Source organism: Leopardus geoffroyi, chromosome E1 (genome assembly GCF_018350155.1).
Source record: "Leopardus geoffroyi isolate Oge1 chromosome E1, O.geoffroyi_Oge1_pat1.0, whole genome shotgun sequence".
NCBI classification, from domain to species: Eukaryota; Metazoa; Chordata; class Mammalia; order Carnivora; family Felidae; genus Leopardus; species Leopardus geoffroyi.
The window spans coordinates 59,544,935-59,572,377 of record NC_059330.1 but is presented as its reverse complement, the minus strand read 5'-3'; the positions used below and the strand labels follow the sequence as shown (position 1 = coordinate 59,572,377).

At 55.6% G+C, this 27,443-nt stretch overlaps 1 protein-coding gene across 6 annotated transcripts in view; it reads right to left on the bottom strand.

The window, feature by feature from the left end:
• Positions 1 to 27,443, bottom strand: part of RPTOR (regulatory associated protein of MTOR complex 1) — a 334,714-nt gene that overhangs the window by 165,942 nt on the left and 141,329 nt on the right. For all 6 annotated transcript variants that reach the window (XM_045489812.1, XM_045489813.1, XM_045489815.1 and 3 more), the window contains 2 exons: positions 18,382 to 18,528; positions 2,868 to 3,043 (listed from right to left, as the gene is read on the bottom strand). In XM_045489812.1, the coding sequence (XP_045345768.1) occupies positions 2,868 to 3,043; positions 18,382 to 18,528 (323 nt within the window). The remainder of the gene's footprint in view (positions 1 to 2,867; positions 3,044 to 18,381; positions 18,529 to 27,443) is intronic.

Below are 27,443 nucleotides of genomic sequence, written 5' to 3'. Positions count from 1 at the left end.
ACCGCGAAGACAGACCCGCCGGGCAGTGCCCGACGGTTCCAGACGCACCCTTCTGATGACCACCGCCTGCAACTCTGGCGCGCTGATTCCGAAGCCCCCGACGGGAACCATGTTAGTTGGAGCTGCTTCTCACTGTGTTTCCCACCAGACGCTTACTTTTACAAGCTTTAGTTACATCCTCACTCCCGACAGGATTTCAGGCAGCTCCCGAGACAACGCGTCCTGTCGCGGCGGAGTGAAGCCCGCTCCCCGATCAGAGGCGGGCTCGACGGCACCCAGCTGTGAGTGAGGGGCGCCAAGTCCTTCCCGACCAGGGTGGAAGGGAGCACGTCGGGGACATGGGCGACGACATCCGCCTGCTGCGGGGGCGGCGACATGGGCAGGTGTGGGGGCCAAGGATTCCCGCTCAGGCCCTTCTTGCCTTCTTTTCCTTCCTCCCTCCCTGCATGCATCTCCACTCGCCCGCCCGAAAACCCGCACAAATGCCCCGTGCCAGGCCCAGCAAACAGCCCCGGCCCAGGGCGGGCGGAGGCCTGGGCACACCTGGCTCCCGGCGTCATTCGGGAGTCAGCGCGCAGAGGCAGCAAGGGCAGGAGACCCTGGGGGGAGAGGCGGGACAGAGAGTGGAAACGAGGCCCGCCCCCGGGAGAGTCCAGGCGCACGTGTGGGGCTACTGCCCGCAGACCTCCGCCTGCCCGCTTTTGCCTTGGAGCGGACGGGGAGGGATCGGACTGGGAGAGTAGCTGCCTCGGCGCTCTTATGAAGTCACGCTGCCATGCAAACACCCCCCCCCCCCCCTGCCCAGGCTGTCCCTGTCAGTCCTCCGCGTCAAGGTCAGGGGCTCGGCATTCAAAGCAACCCACGTCCGACGCCGGTCCACCCCTGACCTCACCTACACCTCTTCAGCTTCCTAGGCCGATGACCTGCTCTTCTCAGAGACGCGCGTCACCCCGGAGCCGGCGGGGCTGTGAGCCGCCTGTCCGCGATGCCCCTCTGCTCCTCTTCAAACCCGGCCCCCTGCGGGGACTCCCAGGGGGCTGCGTCTCCCCCAGGACGCTTTCCCTCGTCCCCTTGGCCCTCAGAGATTCTCTGTCCCCTGGGCACACGAGAGCCCCGGCCACGCTTGTCCGCAACACTCAGGCGCCCTCGGCAGCTTGTGTCCTCGGCCAGACTGAAAATCTGTGAGGACAACTTCGCGTCTCCTATGGCTCTTAGTGCGGGTATTCAGGACACAGCGGAGCTCAGTTAATTATTTCCTGGATGATGAACAGAATCACGTTAAGCGGCCCTTCCTCCTCTCCTGGCGACCGCCAAACAGCACCGACATTTGCGGAGAAAAACTCAGGACCGGCCTCGTGAATAAAAAGCCACGTTGAGAGAGTTGCGCCCACAGGGGGGTGGGTGACGGTGCGGAGCCCGCGTGTCCTCCTGGCCTGAGCTTCCGCTTCTTTCCACGTTCGGAGAACGTGTCCGTGTCACCCTCAGGAAGCGGCACCTCTGCTGACCTCTCCCTGCACACGGGAGCACCCGTTTCTCTCTGTGTCGCCTGCCCTCTCTGTCCCCTCCTGCGGCCGCCCTTCCAGCTGATGCGGGCTGCGGCCCCCTCTCCTGCCACGGATCCCACCTGCCGTGTTCCTCCTTCCAAACATCATCGTTTTCCTACCTCTGCCCCCACCGGGCTCTTCCTTAGATTCCCGCTTCGCAGTCCTGCCTCCTGCTTCTAGCGTCTTCCTTCCTTCAGCCCCGTCACGTGCACACAACTTGCTTGGGGCCGTTCCACAGCTCTGTCCCGCGCTGGCCATGCCCCTCAGGGTCGACCTCTGCTTCTCGGGGCGCAGCGGGGGACCTGTCAGCTGGCGGTTGAGCTGCGCGGCTAGGAGCCCCTCTGGGCAGCTCCCCCTAACTGCTGACTCCTCACGGGGAAGTCACCCTGCAGGAGGCTCTCCCTGGAGCAACCCCCAGCCCTGGGATGTGGGGGGCGGGGTTCGGGGGGGCAGAGGGGAGCTGCTCCGCCAGCCCAGCATTGTCCACCTCACTGGGGGGCCTGGGCGGACTGGGAACACTGCTCTAGCTTCTGTCCAACCAAGCAGCTCCGGCCCTCAGGGGTCTCCCCAGGGGCCTGTTGCTGAGCTATTATATCAGCCCCCAGGGTCCACACGTGTCTCAGCTGCTTCTCTGAGCTCGTGGGAAGGACCGGGGGGTCTGTGGGTTCGTGTGCCGGGCTGCCCTCGGAGAAAGCCCTGGAAAGGGCCCCCCCAGCACACAGTGAACACCACCCACCAGCTGTGTGCTTCCCCTATGCCTCCCGGACGTGTGTCCCTCTCCCGGCTAGACAACAGCTAGACAAACTTCTCCGCAAGACATAAAATGGAAAATGGAAAAAGAGCAACGGGACGGCCGGCAGCAGAAAACTGGAAAACTGGGTCCGGGGCCAGAGCACCCGTGTCCCGCGGCAGGTCCCGCGTCACCGGTGGGACTTAAGTGCAGGCTCCACCGTTTGGAAGGCCCACCCATGTCCTCAGCCGTGCTCTGGAAAGTCCTGGACTTCTACAAAGACCAGAGGCAGGAAAGAATTTGGATTTCCTGAATCAACTGAAAGACTAGACTCCGACTCTAGCCTGGGGCGAAATGGCTCCTCTCGTCACGACGGCCTTCCCTGCGTTCAAACGCAAGCCTGTGTTCCAGAGCGACCGGTGTGCAAAGCTCACTCCCTCGGGTGTCGGGTGTGGAGAGGGCGCACCCGGAAACCACAGAGCGGCCAGCCGCACGCGCAACCCGCCCGCTGCTTCAGCCTCGGGAGGCTGAGTTCACACCTGTCTCGGGACCCCCATGGGAACCCCAGGACGCGGCGGGAGCCACTTACTTACCAGCGCAGGGCAATTTTGATGGGGGTGGTGAGGCAGGACGTGAACAGGTCGGCCGGGAGGTCGGGGATCATGGGCAGGAGCTCGTTGGCCTCACAGGCTGCCAGCTGAATGCAGTTTTTCATGGACGGGGGCAGGGGCATCTGCGCGAGCGGGTGGTTCGGGTTAATGGCAGCAACCTGCAGGGGGAACATTAAAGGCAAAGAGCGGCTTAGGGGTCGTGGATAAGTGCAGGGTCAGCTGGAAATGTGGCCCCAGACGAGACGCGAGGCAGGCTGCACACCCTGGGTGTTCCTGAGGCCCTGCAGAGAGGCCGCCGTGGAGTCCCCTGGGGCGGTGCGGCCTCGCGCTCGTTACCAAGGTCCCTCCCCCGACACTGCGAGGCCGGGTCCCTGGCACGTCAGTTCTCTACGGTTTTCCGTGCGCAGGTCCTTCCTTACTCTGATCGTACCAACGTCCAAGCATGGTTCCCTCCAGGGCTCTTTCAGTGTCTTGTCTGTTTTAAAACTCAGTCTCTTGTCCAGCATCACTTACTTTGGTGTGTTTACTGACACGGGGTGACGTCCAGCCTACGGGGCGAGCACCGCCACCACCCAAGTGCAGAGGGCGAATCTGAGCGCGGCGGACCCACTGACCCGGCACAGCCGGAAGCCTGGGGAGCACAGGGCTCGTTGCCCGGCGGTGGGCCGGCTGGTCTCACGCTCCCCTAGCCTCATGTGACGCCTCAAAGTCCTTCTGACAGGCGTGTTAACTCTGCAGTCAGGGAAGAGGGCTTTTCTGTTTTGTTTTGTTTCGTTTTAATGCAGAATTTAATTTCTCTTTAGGGCAGGGAAAGTAATATCTGCTTGATATTTCCTTCGATGAGGTTCTGGAAGGCAGGGGCACCGGAAGAGGGGCCTCCAGCTCGCTGAAGTTTTAGGAAGAAAGGCTCCAGGCTAATTACTGCCGATGGTGAGGGTGCACGCATTTCACTTTTGACTAAATGAAATCTAATTAAAAGTGTCAATCTAAAATGATGTGACGCAGTAAAAAGTTTTCTTAAAAATCACACACAGGACCATCAGACGCGAGGCGTCCGCGCACCCTCATGAGAAGCAGCAGAATTCACCGACGTCTGGGACCCTCACTCAACCGAACCCGCTCCCTCCGCCACGGCCTGGGAGACCCTTCCCGGCCGCACCTCTGTGCGGCCCGCTCACCCACCGCGGGTCCTGCTGCCATTCTGAGGGACGCGGCCGGCCGAATGTGCGAGGGCTCCCACGGCTCACCGCGTGGAGCCGGGGCACGGAAGCAGAGGGCGGCCCTCCCTGGGGCTGGGCGCAGGGGACAAGGAAGGTGCGGACAAAACGTGCCCACTCAGGGCCGCTGGAGGGGCTTCACGTCTCCCGGGCTTCAGCGGCCCTGAGTGATGATGTGGGCCCAAAATGCCGGTTCTGTGGACCAGCACAACGTCCAGTACCTGGACACTCACTCACCAACAGCCCCGACCTGCGCGGAATGAAAGCTATTTACCGCGGGTCATAACCCAGCCTGTCTGCAATCCAGGAAGTGAAGCGGGGTGACAGCTCCCAGGCGCCTTCTGACCCCGCCCCGCCGTGAGGACTGGGAGCACGCGGGCCCCACAGCCTCCTGCCACCTGCGGGGGTCCTTGGGTGACCACCCCAGAGCGGCAGGACTCCTTCCTGTCCCCACAGACCACGGCTGTGCGTCGTGCCTTGCTCAGACGGGCTGAGCGTGAATCTCAGTGTTTGCTCCTCGCGGCTGCACAGTTGTTGACCGTTCTCAAGGCTCTGTCACGTTCACTATTTCATTTGCTTTTTGAAACGCCCCCCATGAGGTAAGCCTTATATTTCCATTTTTAGAGATCTTCCGCGATGAGGACACGGAGCCCCCAAGGACTCGGTCAGCGCCTGGGTCGCGCAAGCACGAGGCTACTCCTGGTCCCCGTGCTGCGTTGGCCCCCCCGGGACCCTGTGGAACCCCCAACCCCGGGGCACAGACGGGGCGCCCCGCAGGCTTTGCCCACCAGCCCCCGCGCACTCAGATCCCACGCCCGCGAAGCCGCACTCACTCACTGGTACGCGACACAGTGCCGAGGACGTGGGCCGTTGTGATTGCTGCTGGTCAAACCTTGTTTCTAATCTCAACGTTTCTCAGATGGGAGGTGGTGAAGGTTGTGGTTTCATCAACAACCCAGTCCGAAACAGGAGCATTAAGCCCAGAATCCGTGAAATTCTACTAGACCTCATAATTAGTGCAATTACAATTTTTTAATTAAAATACAACTTTCAGAAGAATGGGTTTTTTCCCTTATTTGTGGTAAGACACAGATAACATGAGATCGACCACTTTAACCATTTTGAGCTCGCGGTTCAGCAGCACCGAGTACCTGTCACCAGGCTGCAGCCACCAGGCACTGGGTTTTTAAAGCGTAGATGGCAGAGTCGGCAGACCCACGCCCCAAATCCTCTCCTTGGCTCCCGCTCTCAGCTCAGCGCGATGGGGCACCTGCTTCCCAGGGGAGACGGGCTCCCCGGGGCCGCTGTGACAACCCCGCCCGGAAGGGCGACGGGTCCGGGTGCCAGGTGGGTCGGCAGCCCCTCAGGCCCGAGTCTCGGGGAAACGTCAGAGGCTGGGGCAGGGACGTGGGGACGCTCTGGGCGTCGGCACTGGGTGCGAGCGCCCCCTCCCCGGTCCCGGAACCGGGCGGCCAGGCTCAGGCGGGCCGGGCAAACCTCCGTGGAGTCCGGCGCGGAGAAGGGCGAGCACAGCGGAACTTCGGCGGGAAGATGCGGCTGTTACGTACAAACTAGATTCCACGCTCTTATTTTCCTTTGCAGAGAGCGGTCCATTTTCACAGCGGAGACGCTGGAGGTCCGCGGGTTTGAGCTTTCTGGTTCACGATCTGATTCCCCGTTAAGCTTCCTCTCTACCGGTGCTGGGAATGGACGCACAGGCCCTTCAGCCACAAGTGCGGACACCGGGGCTCTCCCACGCTTGCTTTTCCGTTGAGCACCTGATCTAATGCCTCTCGGGAGGGGAGCACTTAGTCACGCCAACGCCACCCACGGGGAGCTCAGGAGGTGGGTGTGCGCATGCCGGCAGCCGTGGCGGAGCTCGGTGGGCTTCGCGAGGCCTCCGCGAGGTGTGCACAAGTCTGTTCGGTCTGGTCGACAGGCGGTGCTCCCACCGCGCTGCCGGGTGGCGAGGCACAGCAGGGCCTCCGTGCGACGCTGTTTGCTCTGCACCTCGTGCCCCCCCCCGCACCCCCCAGCATTTGGCTCAAAGCCCGGAAAGTCCTGAGGCTCAGGAGGCGCTCCGTGGACGCCAAAGATGGACGGGAGGCAGGTACACGGAGAAACGTCTTTATCCCAAGTACATCTACTAGAAATGAAATTTCCCAATTAAAAATGGGCATTGATAGAAAGCCCGACCCCTTCACAGGCCCCGTGCAGCGCGGTGTAAACGGGGACCACGTGGCAGGTCTAGCCGCTGATGGTCTCAAGCAACCTGTCACAGCTGTTCAGCGGGAATCCAGCGGGAAGTGCGCCGTCACGGCCCCTTCCTCCCCACCACGCCGCCGGGCGCACAGAAGGCACATGAAAGCTCTAGTTTGGGGATAATTAGGATCTGAAACATTCTTTTTAAATGACACTCAAGGCAAAGGATTCCACCAACGAATCATCATTTCTCAGGCTCGCTGACCTATCTTAGTGCAGGGGTCATTTCCCACACATCGTGTTGCTTTTGTATTTATCCAAGATGGTGACCTTTTAATCGAACTTAGTCTTTGCAAACAGCCCGCGTGCAAGGGAACGACTCCCTCAGAGAACCCGAAGAGCCGCCCAGGCGTGGACGTGAACAGCGCCCGCTGGGAGCCGGCGCTCACCGAAGGGCACGCCCGACACGCACCTTCACCCAAAGGGGTTTCTCCTGGGGAACCTCGAGACTCGAACACAAGAAAAGTCTTCGACTTTCAGAGCTCACTGGAGCCTTCTGGAGGATTCGGGAAGGGTCCAGAAAAGTCCTCGGATGGGATGCACGGCAAGCAGACCCAGCAGAAGCATCTGTTCCACACGTGTGGGTCGCCTGGCGCTCGGGAGGGCCGGGAACCGTTCCCTCTGCTCGGTGTGGCTGCTGGGGGCCGCGGCGGGGGGAGGGGGGTGGCGGGGGGGAGGGGGCTTCTCTCGTTTTCTAAATAAAACTCTGACATCGTGCAGCTTCTTTCTCCACGTACAGATGCTCACACGAGACAGGAGTGAGCGCACTGGTAATTCCTGGCCTCTAACAAGGGAAGTTCTGAGAATAACATCTACCCGGCGACAACGCCGTTTCTGGCTCGCAGCACTTCTCAACTCAGCGACGCCCACTTCCTAGGGACGCGCAGGGTTCAGAGAGAGACAGATCTCTAGAGGACTCTGTGTGCTGCTGGCCCAGCTCCCTGCGGACAGGAACGGGGCCTCTATCACGGGACAGACACTGCACTGAAGACGGCAGGGAAAAGTAGCGGCCGTCACTTTCTATAAGTGACTTACGGGAGTTTACGCGTAGCAGGCAGTAAGTAATAACTTCACAACCAAGCGGTACCTGTGGCTGCGGGCTACCTGTTCCCCAGAACGGGAGTCGCTTTCACTGGAGGAAGGCCACGGAGGAGCCCTCGGGGCTGCCCTTCGAAGGGCAGAGGAAGAGCCCCTTCACAGCAGGCTTCTCACAGTTGCCCCGAGAGCTCGCCCGAACGAACCACCAGAGCTTGAGGCCATTTAGCTGTTAGCCACCGAACAGTTTGGAAGGTGCTCCGGACTCATTCTATGCCTCAGTGAGGATGCTTCATCAGAACGAAAAACCAAATTCCACTCCCAGAGAGTCAGCAACCAAAGAAAAGGAGATACTGAGAAATTCCGCACCCTTCCACTTCAAGAAGAGAACTTCTGTTTTTTGGCTTTATGAACACTGCCTGTGTGAACATATGTTTTCAGTTCTCTTGGGTACGAGCCTGCAGGGGAATCACTGGGTCACACAGCGGCTCTAAGTTTAACATCCGAGGAGCCGCCGGGCTGTCGTCCAAAGTGGCTGTGTCACTGCACATTCCCGCCAGCAGCGTGCGGGCTCCCAGTCCGCCACCTCCTTGCCAGCACTTAGAATTACCCACCTTTGTTCTAGCCGGCGTGGTAGATGTGAAGCACGCCTCGCTGTGGTTTGGACTTCATCTCCCTGGCGGGTGTCGGCGTCCCTGTCCTGCCTTCTGGTGAAGTGAGGACAGAGGGAGCGGACACCCCACCCAGCCCGGCTTCTCATCCTGGCGGGGAAACGGTCTCCTGCCAGAAGTATGATGACAGCGGCCGGTTCATCACAGACGCTCTTTAGCCAGCTGAAGACGTTCCCCTCCAATCCTGGTTTGCTAAGAGGTTTGCCTTTTTTAACATAAAAGCATGCTGCATTCTGTCAAGTACTTTTTTTTTTTTTTGCATCAATTGATCTGACCATACGGCTTTTCTTCTCCAGTCTGCCGGTGCGCCGGATCACATTAATTGATTTTTTTAACTATTAAGCCAGGCTTGCACAGCTGGAATGAATCCCCCCACTCCCCCAGTCGTCGAGTGTAGCTTTTTATAGGTTGCTAGAACCGATCTGCTATTATTTGCTGGAGGCTTTCTGCATCTAAGTGTGTGAGAGATAGGGTTTAAGTGTTTTGTTTTTGTTTTTTTTTCCACTTGTACCGAGTGTCCCTTTCGACATCAGGGAATAAAATGCCCTCCCCTTTCCACCTTCTGGATGAGCTCTGCATACAACTGGTGTGAATGCTTCTTTATAAACGCTTGGCAGAACTCTCCAGTGAAACTACCTGGACCCGGAGACTTCCTTCTCAGGAACTTTTAAATGACAAGGTCAACGTCTTCAGTGGTTATTGGACTATTCACATTATCTACTTCATCTTGGTCGGGCGTGTGGATTTAGAGGAAACGGCCCACGGCTCGAAGTCGTCAAACTTATGAGTGTAGCGTTACCCACATATTCCCTTATTATTCTTTTAATGGCGGCAGCATCCCGACTCCGCTCTCCTTCCCTGTTCGTCGGCCTGGCTGTAGGTTACTGATGACTCCTGAGAAGCAGGCTTTTGCTTCATGGATTTTCGCTGTTTTCACTTTCCATCATTTCTGCCCCTACGGCCGGTATTTTCTTTCTCCTGGTTACCTTGGGTTTATTTGGTTCTCCTTTGATAGCTTCTTGAGGCAGTGCTGCGGTCTGAATGTGTGTGCTCCCCCAAAATGCTGCTGAAATCCTAACCCAGAGTGATGGCACTAGCAGGTGTGGCCTCGGGAGGGGGACACGTGCCTGAGTTAGGGAAGCCCCTTCCCCCGCCTGAGGACACAGCAAGGGGCCCCCGCCAGCCCACGCCGGACCCCTTGTCTTGGGCTCCGGCCTCCAGAGCTATGAGGAACGCACTGCTGTTGTTCACAAGCCCTTCCGGAGTCCCGATGGACTAACACAGGTAGGAACTTCTGACCTGTTGTTAATTTTGCTCCGACGTGTTTCTGTTGTGTTTCTATCACTGACTTCGGGTTGATTCTACTCTGGTCAAAGAACGTACTGTCTGATTTCAATTACTTCACGTGTGTCGGGGCCTGTTTTACGACCCAGGACATGCTGTACCTTGAGGAATGCTCCCCGGACGCTTGAAAAGGATGTGTATTTGCTGCCGCTGGGTGCGGGGCTCAGTAAGTGGCAATTCGATCCTTACGACTGACACTGCAACACAGACAATCGTTTTGTCTCCAAAAGGAGACAGTTTAATTTTCTCTTCTGCAGCCGCACGCCTCCTGTGTCTTCCCTGTGCTGTGCTGCACACATCGGGCTACCATACACAGCCGGAGAGGAACAGGGACGGTGACCTGGCCTCTGACCTGCGTGTGAAGAGACCACCTGTCTGCTCGCCCCCCAACCCCCGGGTGGGCCGGCAGCCTCCCACCTGCCCTTCTCCTCCAGCACGGCTCTGTGCTCGGCCTGTTTAATGCAGCCATTTTTCTGGCTGCCAGAGAAGGCCCACTGCCCCGGGCCGCCGAGGTCTCTGCGAGAGATGCCTGGCCATTACCTGGGTTCCTCGGGCTCCAGCCCAGTGGGTGGTCGGGAGATCCCGGGGGAGGGAGCAGGTCAGGAACAGGGTCCTGCACTGCATCCCAGGGTGCGGCCAGGAGCTGAAAGGATTAAACTCTAGATTTACCTTCGGAGAAGCTCCCTGTTTTATGATGGCTGCAAAGAGTATATTATATTCATGAATCTGGATTATCATTTGTTTTTTTTTGTTTCATGCACGCCATTCCAAGACCAAGCATATCTGATGAATCATGAACGTATCAAAAGAAAATAACTAAAGGGAGTTTATTCAGATGTACGTTTACTTACGAGGCCACATCTGTAAATATTTCCTGAACATCTACCTCAAACGAGGCAACCCTGACAGGTTTACATAATAGATGTAACTTACAGCCGACAATGCCAACAGAAGAGACACTGCAAAATGACATATAATTAATTGTCAAATTATCCGTGTAACACACTGCTGCATGCAGTCAGGCCTGGGGAGCGTCCAGGCCGGGGGGCGGGGGGGAGTGTGCAGACCTGGGGACTACCTAGGTTGGGGGAGCATCCAGACGTGGGGAGCATCCAGATCCCGGGGAGCGTCCAGGCCAGGGGGGCGTCCAGGCCAGGGGAGCATCCAGATCCAGGGGAGCATCCAGATCTAGGGGGGCATCCAGGCTGGGGGAACGTCCAGACCCGGGGAGCGTCCAGGCCAGGGGAGCGTCCAGACCCGGGGAGCGTCCAGGCCAGGGGAGTGCCCACGAGGGAAGCAGAACTGGAGCTGCACCCTGAAAGGTGAGTGACCACAGACACACTCGCTCGCCCAGGGGGAGGCCTGACACCCTCAGCCGTGAGGGCTCCGAAACTCTTCGCGCAGAGAAATCACTTCCCTTTTTCCCCAGACCTTCACATTACGGGTGAGGAACGTAAAAGCTGCCGAGTGAGAAGTCCAGGGACGGGGCATGGGTCCCAGCCCCGGGGAGCTCCTCCTGCCACACAGGCTGTCGACAGGATGGCATACACAACACTCTGCAAACAGCACACGTGGCCCGAGTGAACGGGAGCCGTATCCACCGGCCAGCAACCGCGGCCTCGGCACGGGGAGCCCAGCTCTGCTCAGCGCCTCCCCAGACAGCCCTCCCCACCCTACACGGCCCCTCGTTTCCCGGGCCTGGCAGCGACCGTCCGATGCCCTTGAGGCTGCCTCACCACGAGCCTTCCCCACTTCTGGGCAGCAGGGCAGCCCCCCAGAGCCAGAGGGCCGGCCTGCCCCACTGGGTCCTTTATGTCCATAATGGAGGGCACTCGTCTCCCCAGTCAGGTGAGAATCCCAATTAAAGGGGCCTCTGCTGGATTTCTTTTTAGATGAGCCCCTCCTCACCCTCCTGTAAACAGTTGAAATGGCAGAATTTCTTTTTAAGTTACAAGTGAAATTCTCTTCTGTTCTGTGAGAGCGAATACCAGGTATATATTCGTTTCTTTAACACCTTGTTTTGAAAACCTTTGCTGTTGTGAATTCTTACTGCTTACCGTGCATAAAGTACAAGGCACAGAGGAGAGGGTGAACTTGGCCAGCTGTCATTAGGAAAAGGGCATGAAACCGTCCAGAGTGTGTGCAGAGACGCAGAGGGGAAGGGGGATCACCGGCCACAGCCTCGCGTGGCATGGGCTGGAAATGCGGGCTCACCGGAACACCTGTCATCAGGACAGCCTGGGGCTCAGCTGTGTGCTGAGCAGCCGCACCGGCCCTTGACAGAAAGCGCTGGCACCTTCTTCGCTAGACAGAGTTACTGGCGAGTCTGGGGTGAAGCAGGGCAGAGCCGCGAGTGTGGCCCACGGCAGCCCAGGAATGTAACGCCCCCACACAGTGACCTCGCCCCACAGACAGCCCAGTCCCAGCCGCTTCCCCTGATGATTTCCGCCCATGAACACGAACACACGGGGGTTTCTCTCCATTCTTCCTGGCAGAGGGCACAGAGTCCTCTCAAGCCTGTAGCATCGAACACAACAGTCCACGTAAACCTAACAGAAAAGTTAGCACCTGGGGAAACGGAGGCAACTGAGAAAAGAAGGGGACGCCGTTTACAAACCCACAAATCAGCATCATTTTAAGCCTAAAGGACAACGTTGACACAGTTAGGTAACCGCCTTCTGGTTCCTCTGCAGCCGGACTGGGGGCGACGGGGGCGACTGGAGCCTTGGAGCCGGACGCGCCCCGAGCCACGCGGAAGCTACGTGGCGGGGCCGTATCCCGAAGCGCCCGGCGTGCCTGTGGCAAGTGCCTGGAGAGCAGATTCCAGGCAGCGAATGGCAGTCACGACACGTGCCTCTCTCCAGGCAAGCTGGGAACTAACCTGTGGTTTTGGGGGGTCACCCGCGGGCGCCACGAGTATGACCCTGGCACGGACCGCAGACTTGGCTGGGGAGGCCACGGGCATCCACACAATGTCTGTTCCTTTGCAGCAGCAAAGGAACCGTGAGACCTTGGGACAGGATGCATCAGTTGTGCGGATGCACACGTAACTAACGTGTCCTGAGGAGACGTGAAGATTCTGACGTTAGTCGCTTTTCGTCAGAATCACTTAGTTTAGCTGCCTGACGTGAGGTTTAGTCGCAGCGATGGATACGTGAGGCTGATGTTCACACGCGGGGTTTCGAATGGAAAATCGTCGGGCGGTTCCGTCACCGTGGACTCGGTGACGCTGTAGGAGCAAGTCTGTTCCTCGCCACGAACATGAGCGTCCGTGTGGCAGGTCTCCGCGGGCCGGTGGCAGCCGGCGGCACGGGTCGCACAGACCGTGCGGAGAACGGAGGGCAGAATCAGGGTTTACTCGGAGGCGTCGCGGTAAGAGCCTTGCAGGGCGCCGGCGAGTGGGAAGACAAGACGCGGCGCCGCCGAGCGCCGCACCGATTGGTGCGGGAAGCGTCCCGGGGAAACGCTCGCAGCCCCCGCCGCGGCCACCACCTAGAACCACCCGAGCGGCGGTCCCACGCCGAGGAGGACAGGCGGTCGGGACCGAGGCGGGCACGCGGCTGAGCCCCACCTGTCCCCGGGAGAAGGCGCGCTGCGGCTCCCGCCACCGGACGCCCGTGCACTCACCTGCCTCCCGGGCGTCTTCCGGGCCGAGCGGGAACAGGCCTCCCGCACACGACAGCGCTGCAGACGCTCGTCCCCCACTCCGTTCCCGCCCACCGCCCCCAACCACGGCGGGGGCCGGGCACCCAGCGCCAGCCACGGACAGAAGGGAGGTCCGCTGCGCAGGGGTGCCCCGCCTCTTCCCGCCTCACGCACCGCACGCCGCAACCGTCAGGAGAAAACACCACCGGCCGAGGGTGCCAGAGCGGAGGGTGAGAGCGGCCCGGGCCCCCGACCGCACATGAGTAACGATGTTGCGGGCCTCCCAGGCCCTCCCAACCACGACCAAGCGCTACGTGTTTGCAAACCAACAGTGAGCTGCTTTTGCCTTCCCACCGGAAGCATCCAGACGCGGACACTGAAGGGCTGGGAAAGCTCACCCCGCACATCCTTCCTCAGGTTGTGACCTGAGAGTCGGCCCTACCAGAAGGAAGGAGAAAAACCAAGGAAGAGGCGGGGGGGGGGGGGGGTGGGGTTTGGAAAACAGTGGCTGCTCCCAATTAAGGGAGGCCCAGGACGGCGGCTCCGGGAGGCGCCTTCGAGGAGCAGGGGGCCGGGGAGGAAGACCCTCCGGGCAAGGCACATTCCGAGACGCGACGCAATCCCAGCCAATCTGGGAACCCGGGAAACACTAAAGAGCTAAGTCAAGAAGAAAAGAGAAAGCCTCCAGGAAGATCCAAGAAGCAAACAAAAACCGTTACGCAAACGGAAACCACAGCACCCGATTTAGCCACCGAATGAGGTGTTTACGTGGATGCGATCAAGGAGTCAAGGCTTGACGTCGGTCACGTTTTAGAAGCGGCCGACACACAAAGCCCGGGGCTCCGTCACAGGCAGGGAACGGAGGGCTGCCGTAAAAGTCAACGTTGCAGAGCTACGAAACCATAGATGTGACTGATTCCTGATGAAACCAGAAGCAAAAACATACAGCTGTTGTTTCAATCTGCAAAGGCTACGAAGCACAGAAAACCCCAAACCGGGACGTAACGCGAGGGCCGTGGGGAGACGGCCGGGGGGGGGGGGGCGGGGGCGGTGGTGGTTGGTGGTCCACGCCCTGCTGGAGCTCTTTAGAACTCACTCCTGCACACAGCAAACGGGACTTAGAGCTACCACGCGTCTTTGCCACCAAAACTCAACATAATTTCTCCACTTCTTTAAATAGAAGTGACGGCAGCTCTGTTTTGGTTTGTAGGATAGCAGAAAGCCCACAGATAACCTCAAATCTGTGAATCAAGCAGTGCCAACACAAGCATACCATCTGCATCGACAGAGATGCTCGCTGGAGGCACCAGAAGGCCACGGGCGCAGGGCCCTGGCCGGGAGGTGTGGCGCCAGGCTCGGTTCCCCCACCACTGGGCTCTGGACCGTCTGATCTTCCAAGTCCTGCCATACGCTAATCTGGCAATCCTAGAAATACTTGTCGTGAAGAGACATTGAAAGGAGAGGGGTCTGAAGACTTCCTCTAACTTCCAAGTCACAGAGCAACGTGACCCAATGACACGTGCGGAAGATGCCTGAGTGACGGAGGATGCGTCCCCCAGGCTGTGACCAGCCTCCGGCTCTGAGCCGCGCTGGTGCTGTGCTCTCCCGGGAGGTGCCGCCCCCTGAACCTGCCGCACTCCTCGGGGGGGGGGTCTCCCCGTCCCGCCACGAGATGGGGCCACGGCCAGCGTGAGAGCCGACGACCGCCCTCCCCTCCCCACGCGTGCCCTCCCCCCTGCACCACTGCGTGCACCGCCGAGGCGCCCCGGCCCGAGCTGCCATCTCTCCCTGCCTTCTGTGCGATCGTCTGACCCTCTGCCTTTTCAACACTGGCACAAACCACTTTACCTGCCAACGTCTCTTAGCTCACACATCACCATCTACCCACTAAAACGCCTGCCGCGTGCTTACTGTAAGTTGACGGCACTTGACCCACGGAAGAGGAGGTAAGAATTTCTCAGAAGAATAAAGCAAAGCGGCTACAGAGGACTTCTGTTTGTCCAGCATCCGATGAAACGGCTAAAACAAACATTAAGATATGAGGTGGGAGCCAATTTTATCATTTTACTTTCTGCTGTTTACGCGAGAGGCCAGCTGGACAGCGGCCAGCCGTAGTAGGTGTGGCGGCAACACACGAGACTCAGCACGCGGTCGTTAGAGGAGAGAAGACACATAAGAGAGCTGATCGCAAGGCACGCGGCGCGACTCGGTGCTGCCACGGATCCAGCACCTCAGATAGCGTATTTCTCATTTGCTCTCCCCCGGGGAGGAGTGAGTCAATTAAACACTTTTCCCCCCCAAAAAGACGCGTGGACATCTTTTTTGTCGCGCTCAACCAGATGAACGGTTTCTGAGGCTGCGTGAGCCGTGGCGACACGCAGAGAACACGACAGAACTGGCAGAGGGGACCCGCACGGTGCGGCGAGGTCCGCGCCCAGGCTGCGCCCGCCACGCCGCGATGGGCTGTGGCCGGCGGTCCGTCCCTCCTTAACCACCCTGAAGCTCGTGAGTTGGGATAAAAATCGGGCAGCCTTCTCTGGCATTTTTACTTACATATGTTAAATGTAAAAAGAAAACCTTTTATTGCCATATTCATTACCTGACGAGACTTTAGCGCTCATGGGAGAAGCCGTCCCTTGGGTAGACGTGGGCGAAAGGCCTAAACACAAGGTAACGATCAGACAACACGAGACGCGGTCCCCCCCGCTCTTATCGCAGAATGCAAGTTCAGGACTTGAGGGGCGGGACTCTACCTTCGAGGTCAAAGGGCGCTGCATTTACCAGTCTCTCTTCTGCGATGCCCTGCACAGGGACTCGATTGACAAATATAAAATATTCAAGTGTGTGACATGTTCATTTTAAATCCTACCACGCAGAATTTCAGATGTTACTGCTGATTACTTCTGCCACATCCTCTGATGAAGCACAAAAAGCACAACAATACATTGAAACTGAATCGACCCAAAAAGGCTGGAGGAAACATGTACTCAGGACCATTTTTGCTCCGGAACTGAGAATTTCCTGCACCGCAACCAATCAGAATTCATGACCCCCTCGAGGCTGCAGAATATTCTATTCCTACACTCGCATGCAGGCCACGGGATGAAGGTCTCTTAATTGAAAATGCCTCCACAATTTCCCTTCAGAATTCGCTGTTTGGTTCCAACATCAAATATTAACTAAAACAACCAAGTGAAATGTCTGCTCGTGAGCAGAGCGCTGTACTGGCTCTCCCAGCTCCTCTGCGCGCGCACACACACACACGCGCGTGCGCGCGCACACAAACACAACATGCACACACACGCACATGCGCGCACAAACACAACATGCACACACACACGTGAGCACACACAAACACAACATGCACACACACGCACACACACAACATGCACACACACGCGTGCACAAACAACATGCACACACACACGTGCGCACACACAAACACAACATGCACACATGCACACGCGCACACAAACACAACATGCACACACACACAAACAATATGCACACGTGTGCACACACACAGCCATGCACACACGCAAACAACCCCGCACAAACACAATCACGAACACGCATGCACACACATGCACATACGTGCACAAACATATGCACGCACACGCACACACACACAACATGCACACACGTGCACACACACAAACAACATGCACACACACGCACACGTGCGCACACACACAACATGCACACACACATGAGCACACACAAACACAACATGCACACACGCACACACACGCGCGCGCACAAACACAACATGCACACACACGTGAGCACACACAAACACAACATGCACACACACGCACACACACACGTGCGCACAAACACAACATGCACACACACAACATACACACACGTGCACACACAACATGCACACACACACGTGTGCACACACAAACACAACATGCACACGTGTGCACAAACACAACATGCACACACGCACACGCGCGCACAAACACAACATGCACACACACACAATATGCACACGTGTGCACACACACAGCCATGCACACATGCAAACAACCCCGCACAAACACAATCACGAACACGCATGCACACACATGCACATACGTGCACAAACATATGCACACACACGTGAGCACACACAAACACAACATGCACACACGCACACGCGCACACAAACACAACATGCACACACGCACACGCGCGCACACACGTGCACACACACAAACAACATGCACACACACGCACACGCGCGCACACACAACACGCACACACACATGAGCACACACAAACACAACATGCACACACGCACACACGCACACACACACGTGCGCACAAACACAACATGCACACACACACGTGCACAAACATGCACACACACGCGCACGCGCACAAACACAATATGAACACACACGCACACGCACATGTGCGCACAAACACAACATGCACACACGCACACGCGTGCACAAACACAACATACACACACGCACACGCGCACGCGCACACAAACACAACATGCACACACGCACACGCGCACACACAAACACAACATGCACACGTGCGCACACACAAACACAATATGCACACACACAGCCATGCACACACGCAAACAACCCCGCACAAACACAATCACGAACACGCATGCACACACATGCACATATGTGCACAAACGTGTGCGCACATGCAACCACAACTGTGCATGCGCACACACACACACACACACACACACACACACACACACACACCAGGGACAATAACAAAGACGTAGAACTGATGGCAATGCCCAGATATGGGGCCGTTTCTCCTAAAATCTGCTTTATTTTAACATTTATCCCAGAGGCAGAGGCCACTGGAGCACAAACCAGCTCTAGTCATGTCAGCACTTAACTAATGGTCACATTCGAAATGACACTAAGCAGGGCGCCTGGGTGGCTCAGTTGGTTGAGCGTCCGACTTCGGCTCAGCTCATGATCTCACGATTCGTGAGTTCGAGCCCCGCATCCGGCTCTGTGCTGACAGCTCGGGGCCTGGAGCCTGCTTTGGACTCTGTGTCTCCCTCTCTCTCAGCCCCTCCCCTGCTCACTCTGTCTCTGTCTCTCTCAAAAATAAAATAAACATTAAAAAAATTTTTTAAATGACACCAAGTAAAACGAGATGTTAAAAACAGGCCCGTAAGTTTGTGCCGAGTACCTCCCGAGCTCTGTCATCGAATGTCCCACGTTGCCCGGAGCGCTGGGACAGCCCTCCCAGTGGGAGAATGAGGGGAGCCCTGCGGAGAGTCCGGCCCCCACCTCCACAGGCGCCCCGGCCTGCAGCGGACACCCGTCGGGGGCGCGAGGGCCTCACCTCCAGCTCCTGCTCCCTCTGCAGGGCGAACTGTTTGAAGGACTTGACGATCAAGCCGGCGTTGGAGCAGTCGTAGACGAATATCGAGGGGCTGCCCATCCACGTCTGCAGGTCATAGATAGACAGAGGGATGTACTGCGTGTAGTTCTGGAAAACAAAACACGGGGCGCGTGGGAGTTAGGCCTCCTGGACTGGACCGCCAACCCACGCCCGCACCACGAGGAAGGTAGGACACGTGGGGCCTGGTGGTCGGGGCGGTCTCGAGCTGCTGCTTCTACACGCTGCAAGTAACAGCCGCCCGCCACCTGCCCGGGGGCGCGAGTGCAGGGCGGCCGTCACGGTCTAGGGCCCCGCCCCGGAGCTCCCCTGCAGGTGCCAGCGGCTGGCCGTGTCCTGGGAACGCGAGTCCCTCCCCGCAGCGGGACTCCCCTGCATGTGTCCCACCGCACCGGCTCCAGCGTTTACCTTCTGCTCCCACCCCTGGGACCCAAACCACAGCCTCCTCTTACAAACTCAAAGGATGTGCGTGCACACCAGTTGCCTCTGTAGCTTCCGGGTGGGCTTATGGAACTGCCGAGCGCCCCGCCTGTCAGGGGGATGAGCTCTGGGGAGCCGCCGAGGCCCCTCCGATGTGCGTGTTTTCCCCACGGCACCTTCTACTTCAGAGACGCCCGTAAGCGCTTAAACCTCCAGATGATTTAAACAATCACACTGAGGGGATACAAGTGGATTCGGCCCTCTGATTTTGCAAAATCACAAACAGTAACTTATTAACGTGAATCCGCTAAGAGCAATATTTTTCTGGACAGCCTGTACCGCTCAGTACTCGAAAACACTCCAGTGATTACTGGTAAACGCAGACAAGGACGTTCCTCATCTTTAGAGAGACGGTCACAAGTCTCACTCAAAGGCAACCCGTTTAAGCAATTCTTCTGCACGGAACACCTTCGCTGATTCGCCCTTCCTCGGCACGGACAGGTGAGTGGTGACGCCGGCAGGAATCAACTCTGCACGCTGACAGCGAAGGTGGCCGTGTTTCCTACAGTGGAGCCACAAACGTGGCCTCTGGTGGCGCCAGGAGGATTGTTTAAGCGCAACAGGAAAACAGGATGGAGGGCAGAGAACCAAAGAGGCCCGAGGGAAGTCTGTCACGAGGGTGGCCGGCGGAGGCTTTCTCGACACACACAGCGCAGCACCAGATCTGTTGATCGCAGGATGAGGCCACGTCCAGGGACACGGGTGTGTGTGCGCGAGGGAGCAGACACCTGTACCCCGGGAGGGGCACACACATCCTGTGCCACGTCGCCTCGCCACCCCGCCCTCCTCTGCTGGCCTGCCGGTCGTCACTGCACTACGTGAGAGAACGCTGGAAACGCCGTCTCTAAATACTCTCACCGGAGGATGCTACGGATGTCAGCGCTTCCCTAATGAATCTATGCAGCGAGTGCATGCCCGATCAAAATACCAGCGGGAGTGTTCCTTGATGGAATTTGACAAGCTGGTTCTTAAGTTAGTGCAGAAGAGAAATGCACAAGAATAGCGCAAAAAAACAAACAAACAAACAAACAAAAAAAACCCACCATTTTTAAAGGAAGAATAATGAGTAGGGACTCGCACTGGCAGATATTAAATATACTATAAATCTATGGTAATTACAGGATGGTATTAGGGAGGACGAGAAAAACAAATCAACAGAGAAAGTCCAGAAATAGACCCACATATATAATTATAACGAAGGTGGCATTTTAACTCCGTGAAGAATGAACGATTCAGTATGCGATACTATAAAATCTAACTAGCCATTCAATATTGCTGAGATTCTATGTACAAAAAAAATCTAGATAGATTTTTCTTTTTTTTTTAATGTTTATTTATTTTTGAGAGAGAGAGAGCGTGAGTGGGGGAGAGGCAGAGAGACAGGGAGACACAGAATCCAAAGCAGGCTCCAGGCTCTGAGCCCAACATGGGGCTCAAACTCATGAGCCACGAGGTCATGACCAGAGCCGAAGTCGGACACCCAACTGACTGAGCCACCCAGGCACCCCTAGATAGATTTTAAAACTAAACATAAAAACAGAATAAAAGGTTTTTATTTATTTTGGTGCAAGAAAGGCCTCTTAATTCACAAAACTTAGAAGACTTAAAGAGAAATACAGTAAGATAAAAATTACATAAATCTGATAAGCCACACACCAATGACAAGCAACTCGAGAACACAGTGGGCACCGCGCACGTGACAGGATGTTTGGAGGGTGCGTGTGTGTGAGCTTCTGCTCGGACCAGTGAAGACGAAACAAGAGACACGCAAACAGGCAAAGGATACAAACGTGCAACCCGCAGAAGCGGCGGGTATGATGGAGGACTGGGGAGAGAGCTTCACGCTCTGGATGGATCGTGGAAACACAGATTACAACGAGAACCATCTATCTGCCTCTGCGTTTGTCTTCATCCAGCAGAGCGGAAAGAAATGTAAAAGATGAACAGATCAGCAGGTGTTCCACAGGGCATCGGTTTATTGTTGGCAGGCGTGTAAATAAGGAAGCTTTTTCAGAAAGCCGTTCGCTAGCACGTGCAGGCTTCAAACGTACATGCCTTTGACTCGCACGTGTCCATCCCACAGGAAAAGCTGCATCCGCACGGAGAAACGTACGTGCGAGGACGTACGGTACTCTTGCTGGTAAAAACCTGCCAGCTATCTAAATGCCAGCAGGGAGGACGCGGCTGGCCTGAGCTCTGTCTCCTCCTCCTCCTCACCAGGTAAGCGCAGGAGCGACCCACATACGTCCACACTGTGGCACACGGCACTCCAAGCCGCGCGGCGCTTGGAGACTGAGCTGGCTGGTGGGTGCTGACACGGAGGGACACCCCAGGCTTGCCATGATTTCGAAGGTGCAAGTCTTAGAACATTGCGCAGACGACAGTCCCATCTTGTGGGAAGAAAAGGAAAGGGTTGTGTGTGTGACGCACAAATGGCTAGCACCTGAGCGCTGCCCCGCCCACGAGAACTCTGTGTCCGTGGGACGGGTGGCCCAGATCAGTGGCACCGACAGGACAGCACTGAACCACGAAGGGTGGTCTTCTCGGGCCGGGCGGTGCAGGTGCGCGTTTAGGGACAGGGCTGTGTTACTCCTGCTCCTTTGGTACCTGTGTGCTCTTGGAATCTTTCACAACAGAAATTACTTGTGTTTTCTGAGAAGACAAGACGCACTCAAACTGTTAAGAGGAAGGAAAAGGGTCATCTCCAGGGTTTACGATAATACACTCCCACATCCTTCTAATATTTATAACCAGCAGGCATCACGCGCCACCTGCAGAAGAAGGCTTCCGCAAGCTCTCCGACAGGCAGAGCGGAAAGGGCGTAAGGGCCTCCGGGGACGGTGGGGAAGAGAGAGCCTCTCTGCGCCCACTCCCCAGCACCCACCCTGCCCCTGCTGACGTGCAGCCCCCGCTGCTGGGGTGGGGGGAGAAGGGCAAAGAGAACCCTTTAACTGGGCAGGGACATCCCCACACCCCTGGGAATTCATCGCGTTTTTACCTGCTGGCAACACGCTGTGTGCGGGTTATTTGCTGCCCACAACGTCCTCGGCTCAGCGGGGAGTGGCCAAATACAGCTGGCAGGGTCCTGACCGCACTGCCGTCACCACTTCATCCGCCTGACCGTCGGGAAAGTGCCTTCCGGGGACAGGCCGACAAGGCCCCAACACAGCACAGAGGCGTGACATAAAATACATTTCAGCAGACTGTGTTCTCAGGCCTTGCCTTCTGAGCTAAAATCTAAACTTTATATTTCTCCCAAGTCAAAAGTTTCTTGAAAAATGTTTGAGATACAAAGTTAATTAGTGGCAATTCGCTAAAATACTGTAGCTCTAACGTACTAGGAAATCATGATTTTTCCTTCCACTCCCTGTGACCGCCGGCCGCCAATGACAGGCTTCCAGTGGGTCCTCGGCCACCCAGTCCCTCTGGCGGCCAGAACCTTCCCCATCTTCTGATGCTCATCCGAGGGGGGCAGCGTCGCAAGAAACCTCGGACTCTCCAAACTGCTTCCGCTTCACAACTGTTAGTTACGGAGGGACTCTCATCGGAGACAGGCCACGGGGATGCCCACCGCCGAGGGAGGCTTGCACGCGGCACACGCACCCACGCTGCCTCTGAGGAGGGGCCGGCTCCTACACGTTAGCTGTGTGTGCAGAAACGTGGAAGTGTGGACCCACCGGGAAGTAAGAAAATCAACGCTGTTCGATCGCATGGAGGAAAACGGCCTTTGGGAACCAAGTCTTACTAGTTCGTGAGCGTGCAGATCTCATTCCCATCTCAGAAAGACCCCGGGCGGCTGGTCAACCTTCAGGCCAGAGCTCCCGCCCTGCAAACCCCCGAAGGGCGGCCTGCACCATCGCAGACACAGCTGTGGAAGACCAGCATCCAGAGCACAACCGTTTCTCTGGTCCCACGGCACGTTCCCACGTCGTCTCGGTGGAACCACCCTGGACGGGCTACACAAGTGCAAGGCTCCCCACCCCCCCCACCCCGTGCACAGAGGGCGCCCGGAGCACCCCGAGGCTTTCAGGCAGGGGCTTGGCTCTCCACCCCCCATCAAAGCCACAAGCAGCGAGAATTCCTCACCAGAGCCTCTCTCCTTTCTCTTGAAAAAACGTATTCAAGGCCATGTTTCCATTTCAAACAAAGAAATACAAATAGGGTTCGGACAATTTATTCATTACAATCCATTTTATCTGTCAGGTTATATTAAACATTAAAAAAAAAAAAAAAGACTGTCTTCTCGGGCGAGTCAGTGGCAGAGGCAGCAGCAGAATAAGGGCCGGGAGAGAAGGGCGCGGGGTTTCTGGGGACAGCAGCGCGCCTCCAGAGAAGCCGTCCCCGTTTCGGAGAGGACGCTCGGTGCACCTTCTGCCAAAGTCTCCAAGTGTGGGACAGAAGTCCCAGCCACACTGACGTGGCCTCCTCCTGCGGGCCTTCCAGGATTGCTGCCGGGGCCGCACTTCCCCGTGAGCCCAGAGACAGAGCCGTGGCTGCATCTGGACGGTCATCCCGCGTCCCCGCCCTGTGGGGTAATGCGTGCGGCTGTCCTCCGAGGACAGGACTTCTTTCCAGAAGCCGCCCAGGAGTGGGAAGGGCTGGCCCGGGCGCAGCAGGGGCCGAAGAACAGGGCTTGACCACCGAGTGTGGCGGTCGGCAACTCCGGAGCCTGAGCCACAAGCAAACTTCCCGTCCCTCAGAATCCTTAAGGCCGAAGCCGCGGTGGCTTTGTTGTCACTTCCTCTGCCTTTCCTTGATTATAGTTAAATGACCGATCGCTCCCCGAGTAATTCTAAATAAGTATTATTTAAATAATAGAAGTCACTGGTTTTTGAACCTGCAAGTCTCCATCAAACAGTGACATTCTTATTCTGCCTAACGTGCAGTTCGTTACCGATCCTGCTGAAAAATGGACCACAAAGGCCTTTCAATGCATAATTATCAAAAACACACACTTGTAATTTGTAAAGAGCAACATTTGTGCCAGGTCCCCTGTAGCATTTGTTTTGTTACTTTATCCATATTGAGAGCAGCAAAGAAAAAAGAAAAAGAAAAAAACAAAGCTGTTAATTTCATGGTAAACTTGACTTGTCTTTTCTGAGGATTTCTGGCGCTTTCTGTTTGTCTGCAATAGTTGAAGGAAGACCGTCAGTAAAAATTCTGTTTCTTCCAAAGCGCTGGAAGACTTCGGACTATTTCTTTATAAGAGCTTGAAGGTTTAAAAAAAAAATACATGATTCCCTTGGTGTTAAGAGATATAAAATCTTAACTGATTTCTCTGCTGCCCTGTACCATTTGAAAACCAGATTTATGGAGCGTCTGGGGCCGATCGCCGGCATTTCTCCTAAGTTCCAAGGCCCGGCTGCTGCTGCTGCTGTGGGTCCGCGACCCGCACCTCACAGTCCCTGGCGTAGGCGGTGCGGGCACGCGGTACAGACACAGGGCACCCGCTCCTCAGTTCTGGCGCCACCCGTACACCTTACGCTTCACGAATCAGGAAACATTTTGCTAGTAAGATGATATTGAAAGAAAAATATCCAGGGGCGCCTGGGTGGCTCTGTCGGTTGAGCGTCCGACTTCGGCTCGGGTCATGATCTCGCGGTCCGTGGGTTCGAGCCCCGCGTCGGGCTCTGTGCTGACTGCTCAGAGCCTGGAGCCCACTTCTGTTTCTGTGTCTCCCTGTCTCTCTGACCCTCCCCCGTTCATGCTCTGTCTCTCTCTGTCTCAAAAATAAATAAACGTTAAAAAAAAAAAAAGAAAAAGAAAAAGAAAAATATCCATTCATCCAGGAGTCAATCTGTAAATAGAATTTCAACTACAAATTCAATTTCTTTGATCGATACAGGGCTACTCAGGCTTTCTAGTCCATTCTGGGATTTTGGGGTTTTTTTGAGAGAGAGAGCACACACGTACCTGTGCACATGCACGAGTGGGGGAGGTGCAGAGACAGAGAGATGGAGATGTGGGGGCAGAGCTGACGCGGGGTTCCATCTCACAACTGCGACCACCACCGCCCGAGCTGAAATCAAGAGTAACCGACTGGCCACCCAGGTGCCCCTGGGTCACTTTTGACAAGTCGCATTTTGTAAGGCATGTCCCCTCTAATTTAAGTTTAATGGTATAAAATGTTAGTATGTCCTCGTGTATTTGATATCTGTAGGATATGTGGGCACGTCTGGTCTTTCATTTCTAAGTGTGGATTGTGTCCTCTCTGTTCTCTTGATCTGTTTGCTGGAGACGTGTCAGTTTAAAAAAAAAAAAAAGTGAGCTACGTTAGCTCTCTCCACTGCTCGTTCTCTGTTTTACTGATTTGTGCTGTTACGTCCTTCCTTCTACTTGCTGGGAGTTTAGTGTGTTCATCATTTTCTCGTCTCTTAAAGGAGAGACTGAGATTTTAACTTTACACCTTTCTGCCTTTCTGCAAAAAGATTTAAGGGCACACGTCTCCATGCGTGCGCTGCGTTAACTGCATCCCGCAAATTCTGGCAAGTCTTATTTTCATTATTCTTCCATTTGGACTCTTCCTTCCTTTCCTTTGTCATATCTTTTTTTGACATGAGTCATTCAGTTTCCAAATGTTTGAGGATTTTCCAGATATGCTACGAGGCCAGCTTCTGTAGTCACAGAATAGATTCTGTATGATTTCAGTCCTTCAGACCTCATGGAGACATGCCGTTCTTGGAGGACACCCCCCTGCACCTGACATGTGCACCCTGCAGCCGTTGGGCACAGGCGTTACATTCACGGACTCACAGCGACTGACAGTACTGTTCCAGTCTTTTCTATCGGTAACTGATTTCTTCTCCACCAGAAAAAATACATCATGTCTGGAGTTTTCTTTGTGAGAAAACTATTAATCATCAATCTTAGTTTTAACCTATCAGTTACTGACAGACGGTTATCCAAAGCCCCAACCGGAATTATGGATTGGGTGCTTCCTCTCTTTGCTTCTGGCAATCTTGCTCTATGTATTTTGAACTCTCCTATCAAGCACATACATATCCAGGACAGTTTACGTCTTTCTGATGACCTAACCGTTTGTCATTGTGAAATGTCCCTCTTCACCTCTGGCAACACTCGTGTCTCAAAATCTGTTTCCTGATTAAGTACTTTGGCCCCCTCAGCGCTCTTACGACTAGTTATTTGCACGACACACAAAGTTTGGTCTTGCTTTCAATCCAGCGTGATATAAACTTATGAAAAAGCCAGATTAAACTAGAATGTGGGACACTGTAGAGAAAACGGGTCTGGGTTCACGGAAAACACAACAGGCACTGTTGAGTGAATGGAAACAGGAGTCAGTCACAGAGAGGGGGAGGAAGTCTTTACAAAACGCACATCTGATAAAGGACCTGTATCCAAACTGCAACACGAATTCTAAAAAGTGACTAAGAAAACAGCCCTGTTGAAAAGTGGGCCAAAGATACGGGTAAAGAAGGCTACAGATGGCCCCTAAGCACCTGGGAAGACTCCACACCAGGTCATTAAGCAAAGGCAAGTTGCAACAACAACGAGATGATAGCACTGCTGAGCTAGCAGCTGATGAGAAGGGCCGACATCCAACCGCTGGCAACAACACGCTGGAGGTGGGATGGGGAGGGCCAGGAACTCTCTTTCGTTGCTGCTGGGAAGGCGAACTGATGGAGCCCCTCCGAGGACAATTTGGCCATTTCTTAGAAAGCCGAACAGACCATCTGACCCAGCAATGGCACTCCTAGGTATTTGCTCGAATTAGCATAAACCTTCCATCTATGCAAAGACCCGCACACACAGGTTTATAACAGCATTATTCACAACAGCCAAGAAAAACCAGAAGTGAGCAAGATGTCCTTCAATCGTGGTCCATCCAAATAATGAAGCGTTACTCAGTGGTAAAAAGAAACGAGCTATCAAGACACAGAAACACACTCCTTGTTGAAAACAGCCAATCTTAGAAGGCTACACACTGTATGATCCCAACTAAATGTCACTCTGGAAAAGGTAAACCTACAGAGACAGTGGACGGCTGTGGTTGCCGGGGCGGGGAGGGGAGGCAGGAGGGGCGAACAGTAGAGCACGGGATTCTTAGGGCAGTCAGACTACCCTGCAGGGCACCGTAATGGTGAGTGCGTGCCATGACGTATCCGGCAAAACCCAGAGCACGTACGACGCAGAGTGATCTAACGTGAACTATGGGCATTAGCGAATGACACTGGATCAACGCTGCATTGGAAGCTAGTTAATAACACTGGACCGATACCGGATCACGAACTGCGGCAAATGTCCCACACCAAAGCCAGACCTTGACGATGGAAACCGAGGGCGGGGGAGGCAGGGAGAGTGCAGGCAAAGTCTCCTTCTCAATTCCTCTATAAAACTAAAACTGCTCCAAAAGCTGAAGTCTATTAGTAATAATAATTTATTAAAAGACCAATGTGTAACTATAGTAACCCACTACAAAAAGACAATAATAAAATAATTTCACTTGGAAAAAACGCAAAGAAGGACCTATATCCGCAGAGGCAGTATGTGAACCTGGGCTGGAT